This window comes from Oncorhynchus kisutch, linkage group LG11 (assembly GCF_002021735.2).
Source record: "Oncorhynchus kisutch isolate 150728-3 linkage group LG11, Okis_V2, whole genome shotgun sequence".
In the NCBI taxonomy this organism is placed as follows: Eukaryota; Metazoa; Chordata; class Actinopteri; order Salmoniformes; family Salmonidae; genus Oncorhynchus; species Oncorhynchus kisutch.
The window spans coordinates 63,476,347-63,488,444 of record NC_034184.2 but is presented as its reverse complement, the minus strand read 5'-3'; the positions used below and the strand labels follow the sequence as shown (position 1 = coordinate 63,488,444).

Sequence of the window (12,098 nt, the reverse complement as noted above, 5' to 3'; positions counted from 1 at the left end):
TTTTAAATGTACTTGTTTTAGATTTTTTTCCCCATTTTGGTTAAGCTCAAATTAAATATAATTGAAACATTAAGGTGTCTGTAAAATAATTACTGAACTTTTCTTCTTTTTTTACATGAATGCATTTCTATTTATCCAGTAGCATACCACCCTGCATACCACTGCTGGCTTGCTTCTGAAGCTAAGCAGGTTTGGTCCTGGTCAGTTCCTGGATGGGAGACCAGGGCAGTGACACTGCCCTGTGTAGGGTGCCGTCTTTCAGATGGGACGTTAAACGTGTGTCCTGACTCTCTGAGGTCATTAAAGATCAAATCAAATCAAATTTATTTATATAGCCCTTCGTACATCAGCTGATATCTCAAAGTGCTGTACAGAAACCCAGCCTAAAACCCCAAACAGCAAGCAATGCAGGTGTAGAGGCACGGTGGCTAGGAAAAACTCCCTAGAAAGGCCAAAACCTAGGAGGAAACCTAGAGAGGAACCAGGCTGTGGGGTGGCCAGTCCTCTTCTGGCTGTGCCGGGTGGAGATTATAACAGAACATGGCCAAGATGTTCAAAATGTTCATAAATGACCAGCATGGTCAAATAATAATAATCACAGGCAGAACAGTTGAAACTGGAGCAGCAGCACGGCCAGGTGGACTGGGGACAGCAAGGAGTCATCATGACAGGTAGTCCTGAGGCATGGTCCTAGGGCTCAGGTCCTCCGAGAGAGAGAAAGAAAGAGAGAATTAGAGAGAGCATACTTAAATTCACACAGGACACCGGATAGGACAGGAGAAGTACTCCAGATATAACAAACTGACCCTGGCCCCCCGACACATAAACTACTGCAGCATAAATACTGGAGGCTGAGACAGGAGGGGTCAGGAGACACTGTGGCCAAACAGGAAGGATATAACCCCACCCACTTTGCCAAAGCACAGCCCCCACACCACTAGAGGGATATCTTCAACCACCAACTTACCATCCTGAGACAAGGCCGAGTATAGCCCACAAAGATCTCCACCACGGCACAACCCAAGGGGGGGCGCCAACCCAGATCCCATGGCACTTATCGTAAGAGTAGGGGTGTTAACCCCAGTGTCCTGGCTAAATACCCAATCTGGCCCTCAAACCATCACGGTCACCAAATAATCCCCAGTTTACAATTGGCTCATTAATCCCCCTCCTCTCCCCTGTAACTATTCCCCAGGTCGGTTGCTGCAAATGAGAACGTGTTCTCAGTCAACTTACCTGATAAAATAACGGATAAATAAATAAAAATATAGTTTCCAAAATATATTTCACAACGTGGGGAAGTGCCAAGATGGAGGATCAGTGGCTTCAAAACAGCTCCCCCTGATCGTCACCTACTGTGGGTATTTAAATCATTAGTGTCATGTCCCACTTGGTGGAGCTCTTCCTGTGCGTATCATCACATACACTTTTTTTGTTTGTTGTTGACCTGTTTCAGAGTAGGCCTATTTTAGAGGAAACACAACAGTTTATTTCATTCTGAAACCGCATGGGCACCAACTTCTGGTTCAAGATATAATTGAAGATGGCAGGTGAGAGATGTGCTTGGATATTCTGATAAATTAATTGATACAGACTGAAACTAATGACTGCAACATCGTGTGAACGTTCATCACGAGCCAGTGTTTAATTAAATTAAATTTGAACTTTTTCTACTGGTTGTCCGTGGTGGTGGACCTTCAGATGATCGAAATATCCACGGTAAACAATTGTTTACCCAAGTTTTTAGAGCGCTGGTACTGAAGTAGAAATGTCTACGATCATCTGGCACATGCGTAAAAACCATGTAAACACCTGCAGACTTCAGTTAGTATGCGTGCATGTAGGCTACTTCCATCTTTTGCACCTGCCTTTGGTCATGAGCAAACACGTGTGTACGTGTTGCATGCATACTAACGGAAATCGGCAGTTAATTACATGGTTTTACGCATGTGCCAAGTGATAGAAATGTGAACTTCAGCACTGTGCACACAAATGTGTAATCCATACTTTCCTGCGGATATGTCTCAAATTGGGAGCGGCTGAAGGACAAATTGTACAGCCAACTGCTAGAGTAAGCTCAAATATAATTTTATTCAACATTCTGGCTTTTAAAGAACAGTTTTTCAGTCATTAGTTTTGGGTGTATACCAACTAATTGTACATTACAGCCTGATTTAGTCAGACTAGTGCTTGGCGAACTAATGTAATTCAGAGAGGGCAATACCGAGGTAAATATTCAAAATATTGTAATTGAGGGAAGCAATTGAACGCAGATATATAGCCAATAAGAGGCTCAGCCTTGTTTTTGACCCCATTCACACAATGGCAATTGTTATTTCCAGTCTGCTGTCTTGTTTGATGTCGCCATCCAATGTATTTGTATCTTAAGTACTTAATCTTCTGCCCATCAGTGGTTGGGAGTAAGTCCTTCATTTCTGACCTGCACTCAAAATATGCAGAAAAGACATGGAATGAGACCTTTAAACTGGTTCGTAGGTGTATGGTAAGTATTAGTGAAATATTTCTGAAACGTTCCTCCAATGTCAGATGTTTCCCCTAGCCCAGGTTCAAGACTGAGTTTCTCAGTCTAGCAGTATAACACTAACCCACCATGCAACTTATTTACCAATCTGTTTCTGTGCCTGTTTGGCAACACTTTTTCCCACGTCAGAGGAATTGGTAATGCATCATTTGCTGAGCAGTGCCCGTGTAGAAAATAATTGAATCCAATTGTTAGACGTCTTTGCCTGACACGGTCAAGTTAGGATGTGTCAGTTATCCTGTTAGAGCTTTTGTTCTGAAAATATTTGTTTTGTTTTAGGTGCCAAGCTTAAGTTATGTTGCAGCCATTGTGTAGGAGGGAGATCCCTAGATGTTTGCAGGAGGGCATGAAACAAAGGGATGCGTAGTATCGGTGGAGGAAGCTGTGGGGGTGCCCATGGGGCTGGAGATCTGAGGTGTCCGGTGAGAGAAAGGCAGGTTGCGGGCTCCAGGGTCAGAGTAGCACAGAAAGTGTTGTAATGCTGAAGCAGTGTAGTGCGTGTTAGAGGAAGATGGGTACAGAGTGAGGGATCCTGAGAGGGTTCCTCTTGAGTACGCAGAGAGGAATGGGAATAATGTGGGTTTCTTAGCATTCATTGCCGTTGTTGTCAACTGTACTGCAGAAATGGGACTGTAAGTCACAGAAAATGGAGGTTGTGGTGGCAGCTGCAAAGAAGTACTTGTTATTGTTAGGTTTTACTGCAAAATAGTTGCAAGGGGGGGTTGAGTGGTAAAGTTCTGTCCTCCCAGACCATTGGCCTGGAGTAGGATTAAATTGTGGAATGGGGTGTTTTTTGGGCTAGTAGTTGGCAGGGAAATTATCCTTTCCCCCAATTTTGTATTACCGGAATTGAATGTAGGTAGGCCATGGCTGACCTCACACTCCAGTACAGTAGGTGGCAGTGTGTGCACCTAAAAGTTGGATGTGAGCCACCAACCCAATCCTGAAGAAGGTGTGCTCCCAAGGCAATAACACAACATGGAATCCATGTTTGGTTTTGATTTGGCGGTGGGGTGTTAGCCTCTAACAATTGGATTGAATTATTTCCTGGGCACAGCTCGTCGACGCATTCCCTACCGTCCACTGACCACAGATATACCCTCCGGCATGGGAAAAGCGTCGCCAAACAGGCAGACGCAGGTAGATAAGTTCAACATTGGTTTAGTGTTTTGCTGCTAGACCGAGATACAAACTCGATCCAGAACATGGACTAATCTTGGTTCTCAGTTGAAGCTCTTCTAACGGCACTGCCAATGTGTGTAACAGTCCTCACGCTCTGTCTACACGTTAATCAGTGTGAACAGAAGCTTCGGCATTGCTTGCTGTTTGGGGTTTTAGTCTGGGTTTCTGTATAGCACTTTGTGATATCAGCTGATGTAAAAAAAATAAAATAAATGCTTTATAAATAAATGTGATTGTTTACCATATAGTCATTTAAATTTACACCACTCTCAAAAGTATGGTAAATAAATGAATATGCACTACCGTTCAAAAGTTCGGGGTCACTTAGAAATGTCCTTGTTTTTGAAAGAAAAGCAATGTTTGTCCATTTAAAATAACATTGATCAGAAATACAGTGTAGACCTTGTTAAAGTTGTAAATGACTATTGTAGCTGGAAATGTTCTTTTATTTAATTTTTTTATTTAATGGAATATCTACATAGGCATACAGCAACCATCACTCGTGTTCCAATGGCACATTGTGTGTGCTAATCCAAGTTCTATCATTTTAAAAGGCTAATTTATCATTATAAAAACCTTTTGCTATTATGTTAAACTGTTGTGCTGATTTTAAAGAAGCAATACAACTGGCCTTTAGACTAGTTCAGTATTTGGAGCATCAAAATTTGTGCATTTGATTACAGGCTGAACATGTCAAGGAACTTTCTTCTGAAACTCGTCATTCTTGTTCTGATAAATTAAGGCTATTCCATGCGAGAAATTTCCAAGAAACTGAAGATCTCATACAACGATATGTACTACTCCATTTCACAGAACAGCACAAACTGGCCTTAACCAGAATAGAAAGAGGAGTTGGAGGCCCTGGTGCACAACTCAGCAAGAGGACAAGTTCTTTAGTGTCTAGTTTAAGAAACGGACGCCTCACAAGTCCTCAACTGGCAGCTTCATTAAATAGTACCCGCAAAACACCAGTCTCAACATTTACAGTGAAGAGGTGACTCCGGGATGCTGACTATCTTGGCGGAGTTCCTCTCTGTGTTCTTTTGGCCATCTTAATCTTTTCTTTTTATTGGCCAGTCTGAGATATGGCTTTTTCTTTGCAACTGCTTAGAAGGCCAACATCCCAGAGTAGTCTCTTCATTGTTGACGTTGAGACTAGTGTTTTGCGGGTACTATTTAATGAAGCTGCCAGTTGAGGACTTGCTCCAGATACTCAACTAGTCTAAAGAATGACAGTTTTATTGCTTCTTTAATCAGAACAGTTTTTGTCTGTGCTAACATAATTGCAAAAGAGTTTTCTAATGATCAATTAGCATTTTTAAAATAGTAAACATGGATTAGCTAACACAACGTGCCTTTGGAACACAGGAGTGATGGTTGATGATAATGGGCCTATGTAGATATTCCATAAATCAGCCGTTTCAAGCTACAATAGTAATTTACAACATTAACAGTGTCTACACTGTATGCCTGCTCAATTGTTATTTTAATGGGGGGGAAAAAATGATTTTCTTTCAAAAACCAGGACATTTCTAAGTGACCCCAAACTTTTGAACGTTATATAAACTCAGCAAAACAAAAAATGTCCTCTCACTGTCAACTGCATTTATTTTCAGCAAACTTATCATGTGTATATATTTGTATGTACATAACAAGATTCAACAACTGAGACGAACTGAACACGTTTCACAGACATGTGATTAACATAAATGGAATAATGTGTCCCTGAACAAAAGGATACACCATGCAGCTGGTGTATCTGGCCACCAGCTGCATGAAGTACTGCTGTGCATCTCCTCCTCATGGACTGCACCAGCTTTGCCAGTTCTTGCTGTGAGATGTTACCCCACTCTTCCACCAAGGCACCTGCAAGTTCCTGGACATTTCTGGGGGGAATGGCCCTAGCCCTCACCCTCTGATCCAACAGGTCCCAGATGTGCTAAATGGGATTGATATCCGGGCTCTTCACTGGCCATGGCATAACACTGACATTCCTGTCTTGCAGGAAGTCACGCACAGAATGAGCAGTATGGCTGGAGGGTCATGTCAGGATGAGCCTGCAGAAAGGGTACCACATGAGGGAGGGTGTCTTCCCTGTAACGCACAGCATTGAGATTGCCTGCAATTACAACAAGCTCAGTCCGATGATGCTGTTACACACCGTCCCAGACCATGACGGACCCTCCTCCAAATTGATCCCCTTCCAGAGTACAGACCTCGGTGTAACGCTCATTACTTTGACGATAAACGCGAATCCGACCATTACCCCTGGTGAGACAAAACCGCAAATCGTCAGAGAAGAGCACTTTTTGCCAGTCCTGTATGGTCTAGCAACTGTGGGTTTGTGCCCATAGGCGACGTTGTTGCCGGTGGTGTCTGTTGAGGACCTGCCTTACAACAGCCCTACAAGCCCTCAGTCCAGCCTCTCTCAGCCGATTGCGGAAAGTCTGAGCACTGATGGCGGGATTTTGCGTTCCTGGTGTAACTTGGGAAGTTGTTGTTGCCATTCTGTACCTGTCCTGCAGGTGTGGCGTTCGGATGTACCGATCCTGTGCAGGTGTTACACGTGGTCTGCCACTGTGAGGACGATCCTGTAGCGCTGTCTTAGGCGTCTCACAGTATGGCCATTGCAATTTATTTGTCAGACAGGGTCCTGAAAAAGGGCAGTTTATTTTTTAGGCTGAGTTTTGTATATCTCTCTGCAGAGGCACTTATAAAGGGATAGTGCGAGACTTCAGCAATTATGCCTTTCTCTACTTACCCTGAGTCAGATTAACTCATGGATACCATTATTGTCTCTGCGCGCAGTTTGAAGGAAGTTACTACCTAGCGTTGGCGCAATGACTGGAAGTCTATGGGAACAGCTAGCATGCTAGCTCTTCCTGTAGAAATGCTTGTTAGAAATGGCTCGCAAAACTACCTTCAACTTCCTTCCAACTGCACGCATAGACAAATGGTATCTGGGCTTAATTGCCAAAAAACACATACTATCCATTTTAAGATCAATGACAAGTTACAATGTGTAGGCTATTTGTAGCAAACAGAATGAGCAGTGGTGCGAATGAGAGCCACGATCACACAGGCACCACCTGCTCCTCATCTCCCTGCAGTGGCTCTCATCAGTTATATCTTTGATATTGTCAACATAATAAAATTTTCATACATTTTGGAGTAGAATGTCTGACCTCAGACATTCTACCCAAAAAATATCCTGGGGGTTATGCCCCGGACGCATTTTGCTGCGGGGGTTAAAGCGACCATTTATTGGAGTTCTTTTTCATTTGAAAGTAGAGGGCCTTATGTTTTCAGAACCGTATTGCGATTAAGAATCGATTCACGTTTAGATGGCGTAGTTGGCTGCCAGAACCAGTTTACCTCTGAACATTACATATAAGGAAGGGTCTTGGATGTTAATGGAGTAGGCTAGCCTTCACTCCTTAACAGTACATCTTGGACTAATGTTTCACCAAACTTGTCTTGAGGACAAACATCCGTGACCGTTCAGCCACAAGACTTGAAATGCCTTCCAGATGTTGGCATTCCAAGATGATTTTTAGCCAGATTAGTATAACTCTACATCAACGACTGGTCCCTTATTTGACTGAGTAACTGGTATGATCTGTCACCAAAAGGAATAATTTCCAGTATTAAGTGCCACCCCCTTCCCAACACATTACCCAGATCTATCATTGTTTAGATTCAACGTCAGTGGGGGTACAATTTAAAAGCTCTTGTTTGTCGTTTTAGAATGGGCTGAAAGGTTTTTGGAATTGTGTCAGTTGGACACTGCTTTCTGGACTCTGACGAATCTATCTTGATCCATCCATGGCCATTGTCCAGTTGCACTCCATGACTGGGGATGGTTGTGTGGCCTCGGAAAGAAGTTCAGCTTGGCAGCAGTCAGTCTCCAGGGCCTGTTGGGGGTGGGGTTGTTGAGTGGTTGTTGGGCGGACAGGGATGTGTGGTCCGAGGGGATAAGGCAGCTGGAGTTGGGCCTGGGCCATCTAGATGTCTCCCCTCAACAATGCTGCTCAGTCTTAAGCCCTAAGTTCATTGAGTTCCTAAAGACTCTCAAGAGATGCGCTTTCTCAAACTCTGTCATAGTATGTAGTAAGTGTTTTCTATCAGGATACTTGAGCTGCTCAAAAAATGTCTTAATCTGTATTTTATAGGACAAATCGAGAGGTGACACCAAACCCTGTGAACCACTGATTAGGTGTCTGAAAATACTCCATGAAGCACTGAATGGTAAACAAAACATAAGCTATTTGTATTCACAACATCAGCTAAATTCAATCTTCTGCATAGACTAGTGTCAGATGTAATGCACTCCATTCCAGTTGAAGGTCATCATGCAGAATTATGATTATGGTGTCTGCCATTTGTTGTATTGTCACTTCACTCAAATTATAACTTTTTATGAAACATTTCCCAAACTGTTTTCTGTTCCAGTGTCGTCTTTGAGCGCCATGGTATCACGGTTGGAGATAATGGCCAAACAGAGAGGGTAATATGATAATTTTGTAATCTGTTTTCATTCGGTAATATAATGCCTAGACTTTGTGTCCCTCTACTGGATAATCCAGGGACCTCTACCCATTTTGAATGCTCCAAGTCAGTGCAGCATCTTTTGAGTTTCCTGATTTTTGGATCAAAAGATTCTTAGGCCTGTACAGTATGTAATTAATTTGATGCTATACACTAAATAACCTCCATCGCACTCTTGGTGTTTTGCAATGGCATTTCTCATTATTGAGCCTTGACCTCTGTTTTGTACAGGATGGGGTCCCACCTGAGCCCCACTGAGACAACCTGTTACCTCACAGCTGACATGTTCTACCTAGAGGTCCTACTACTGCCTGGCGGAGAGGTGGAGGATGTGAAATTGGCCCAACATGGAGAAGCCCCTGTGGTATTAGACTGATATTGTTTCATTCCTATATAGGAAAACATTTTGTAATGTTTCAAATTACTCATGTCACTCAAGCCAATGTTTTTTGTGTGTTACAGTCAAGCGAGTCACTTCTTCAACTGCTAAAGTAAGATGTAATACATATGGTCTGACTAATACAATTTGTCAACTGAGGTCACCTGACATTTATTTTACCAAGTTCTAACAAAGTATACATTGTTGGCACTTCAGATTACCCCCATCTGTTTATTACTGTACAGGTCAAAGAAGTTTGAAGAATTCTCAGTGAAACTGAAAGGCCTTTCCTCCCTGTACAACATCCCTGGAGACAAGTACTGCCTTTTTACCACTAGTTGATATTCAATGTCATTGGTTAAGCGGCATGATAACAGGACAGTCTAATATATTTTAGTGAGACCAAGATCAAGGTCTACACAGCCCTGCAGTTCTTGGGGAAAGATCTACAGAAGATATCCCATTTGCCAAGGTTAGTGAAATGTAATACGAATGGCCGAAGTTGAATAGAGGGAATTGTGACTCCTGCATTTTGCTGTGAGAATTAAATAACCTAACCTGTCTTGAATGAAATCCAATATCATTGTGTTGAAATATTCACATGTTTTTTTCTCCTTTCAGAGCATTAAGGGAGTGCAATCTTCAAGTGGACATGATTCTCAATGGCAGGATTGGCTATCTTACGGCAGGGAGCGAAGGTAGGTTACTAATAAAGGGAGCAAGACCATTAGCCAGAAAGCCCCTAGTCGTTTCTTTAGCTGCTCGATCACCCTCAATGACTAACAGAAATATGCTTTTTTTTGTGTGTGTCTGTCCTATTCAGGTATCCCAATGACTATCCAATACTACATCAGCCCTTCTGACATTCTGTTGGAGATGTCCGATTCAGGTATGTTTTGGAACATTCGCAACTGCATTTGAATGCTGTTTCTTCAAATATATATAATTAAGTACTGTTGTATTCTGCTATGGGGTTGCAGAAAGGGGCAGTATTGGCCAGTTGGCCTTGGTGACAGTGGGGCCAAGTGACTCTACACACAGGCTCCAGATGGCATCTGTCATCCCACAGCCACCTCAGCTTGATGCCCAGGGGTAACTATCTCAATGTCATTATATTACTATTTTCAAATGATGCATTGATATCTGAGGTTTTCTAAGTGCAGACATGGAATTCCCCATATTAGGATGAAATCCCACATTAAGACAGCTATGCTAATAAAGAGCTTGAGTTTGTGTTTTTTGTTGTTGCAGTCTACCATTGTTCAGTCCTCTCTGTGAGGTGCTCTCTGAAATGATGCCAGCCTGCTTCCAGCTCAAACTGCAGCCACCCCTACCAATGCTCTCTTCCTTTGTTGAGAAGCTCAGCCAAATTACAGGTTTGTATGCTTTGATACTCCTTTTTTAGCAAGATTCAATTGTGCTTATAGTCTTATCTGTGAATAAATGGGTCTTCTTACACTGTAATTCACATTGGGATGATACCAGACACATTTCAATTGAACGCATTGTTGTACAACTCCCTTGTGTTCAAACTGCTACTGTTTCCTAGATGTTGCCATAGCTGATGCTGACCTGCAGTGGGCACCTTTTCCCCAGTTGATGATGACCTTATTAGGGGAGAATGGTGGCAAGAAAACATGGGATGGCCAAGATGCCCACTTTCTAGTGGTTTGTGTGTATATATGCTTAAACCAAAACAGATTTTGAATGCTTACGGACTTATAATTTTGCTCTACAACGTATATACCGGTAGTGCCAGTATGATATCATTGACAGCTGTGCACAGTAATACCTACACCACTTTCTTCTCCTCAGCATTCCATCATTTTGACACACCGGTCTTCTCCATCCAGCCCCTCCCAGGTAAAGAGATACATAGCTATGTGCTGCCGGGGGCTGCATGGGAAGAAGCTGCTCTGAGGGGGACGCTGATGAGTACCATTCCCTTTACCCACCCCGCCCATGTCCCTGCCCTACTGGAGCTGCTCCGCCACCAGTGTGCAATTAACACTCTACTGGCCAGCTGCATTACCTCTCTCAGGCCTAGCCCAGGTAAGTGAGCAACTGAGCATACATCAGGGTTCTAATCCTGCAATCCCCAAATGTCACAGAATACTATTTAGTTATTACATGGATGGTATCGAATGTGTCATAAGGATGCAACCATTCATCAGATTACTTATGTCAAACTGTTCATACGAGTGAACATTGTTGACTTGGCTATAACCAAACCCCCTTTTCTAGGTCCAGTGTGTGACCTATACTGCGAAGTCCTCCCTGAGTCAGGTTCTAGCCTCTCTGTGACCTTTCACCTATCTGACAGTGACTCTCTATCTGTTTGTGAGTATTTGTTATCTCTACTCTGCAGGGGTCAGTTTAGCAGAATCACAATACAGTATGTTACACTCCATGTTCTCTACTCAGGGTTTAGTGTGGTGTATTGTTGTCTTGCAGTGCTGGTGAATGTGGCAGACTCCCGGAAGCTCACCTGCAGTCTGTTTGCAGTGGGGTCAGAATCCATGGATGAATATGTCTCCAGAGTCCTAAAGAGGTTTGAGTTTGTATTCTCCCACTAGGTCCATCATTTCTCAGTCATACTGCTTAATTTTGTCTCTAGGCAGAGACCACATTCTTACACTGAGTATTTACTTCATGAGTTGTTGGTTACATGTCTTCGATATTCATCGTCTTGCTCTTCTAATTCAGATGTATGTCTATTCCTGTGACCATGCGTGCCTTGAATCGGAGGCTGTCCAAGAGGACCTGTGGAGAACCTCTACCTGCATGCTCTGCCACCATATCCACTGCAGATGTCAGCCCTGCTTCTCCTCTCCCCATGTCCTGTGAGGCTGACGGCAGTCTCTCTTCTGGCTCTGGCCTGGAGTCCATTGGCATCCCTACTACCTCCTCTACCGCTGCCGTATTCTCCCAGGATGCAATGGGGACGGATACCACCGCAACGGCGGCGGAGTCTGCCTTCTGTCTGTCTGTTGCTGAAGTCAATACAAACCCTACTGCCAACCCTTACCCCTGTGCCTCGGTGTGTGTGTATTCACAATGGATGCACAACAACCATCTCCCAGAACTTATCTAGTCAGTTCAATGCGTGACCCTCAAAGGGGTTAAAATGTTTACGTGATATTTTTATTGAATGGTTCTAAAAAATAAAGTCTTTTGACCTATTAGTTGTTTTGAGGTAGCCTTCACATCAGCATAATAGGCTTTTAAACTATAATTACTTTATATTAAAGTAATTGTACTGCTTATAACTGTCCCTGGCAAAAACATATTTTAGAAAATAAGCAAGCCCTTAGCACTGTTTTACTTTGTTAGTGGGCTTCAGACGTCAGCGTGTTAAACTTCACATATTACTCTAATTTATGACATGTAAACCTTAGACCATAGCATGCACTGTGCATGCATTTGTAATTGCTTTAAACCACAATA

The 12,098-nt window shown here is 43.0% G+C and overlaps 1 protein-coding gene across 9 annotated transcripts; it reads left to right on the top strand.

Annotated features, from left to right (window-relative positions):
- The first annotated feature begins 1,378 nt into the window (after window positions 1-1,378).
- Window positions 1,379-11,836, top strand: med1l (mediator complex subunit 1-like). Of its 9 annotated transcripts, none has more exons than XM_020494665.2 (17): window positions 1,379-1,550; window positions 2,412-2,503; window positions 7,897-7,972; window positions 8,177-8,231; window positions 8,504-8,636; window positions 8,735-8,763; window positions 8,897-8,968; window positions 9,049-9,123; window positions 9,273-9,349; window positions 9,475-9,540; window positions 9,632-9,743; window positions 9,903-10,027; window positions 10,201-10,323; window positions 10,467-10,703; window positions 10,896-10,991; window positions 11,106-11,202; window positions 11,358-11,836. In XM_020494665.2, exons 1-17 carry the CDS (start codon window positions 1,544-1,546, stop codon window positions 11,743-11,745), a joined length of 1,860 nt encoding a protein of 619 aa, XP_020350254.1. In that variant the 5' UTR covers window positions 1,379-1,543; the 3' UTR covers window positions 11,746-11,836. The 9 variants fall into 9 exon arrangements, 8 of the variants coding, with proteins under 8 accessions (XP_020350254.1, XP_020350259.1, XP_020350256.1 ...); XM_020494667.2 differs by having other exon boundaries at window positions 1,381-1,550; window positions 10,201-10,319; window positions 10,505-10,703; XM_020494666.2 differs by lacking the exon at window positions 1,379-1,550 and adding an exon at window positions 1,955-2,071.
- Window positions 11,837-12,098: the final 262 nt, after the last annotated feature.

Excerpts from the sequence above, each read along its gene's own strand:
- med1l (XM_020494665.2), top strand. Across the intron at positions 10,704-10,895 it reads CTCTCTCAGGCCTAGCCCAG|GTCCAGTGTGTGACCTATAC; the intron begins GTAAGTGAGCAA and ends CCCCTTTTCTAG. Across the intron at positions 11,203-11,357 it reads GTCTCCAGAGTCCTAAAGAG|ATGTATGTCTATTCCTGTGA; the intron begins GTTTGAGTTTGT and ends CTTCTAATTCAG.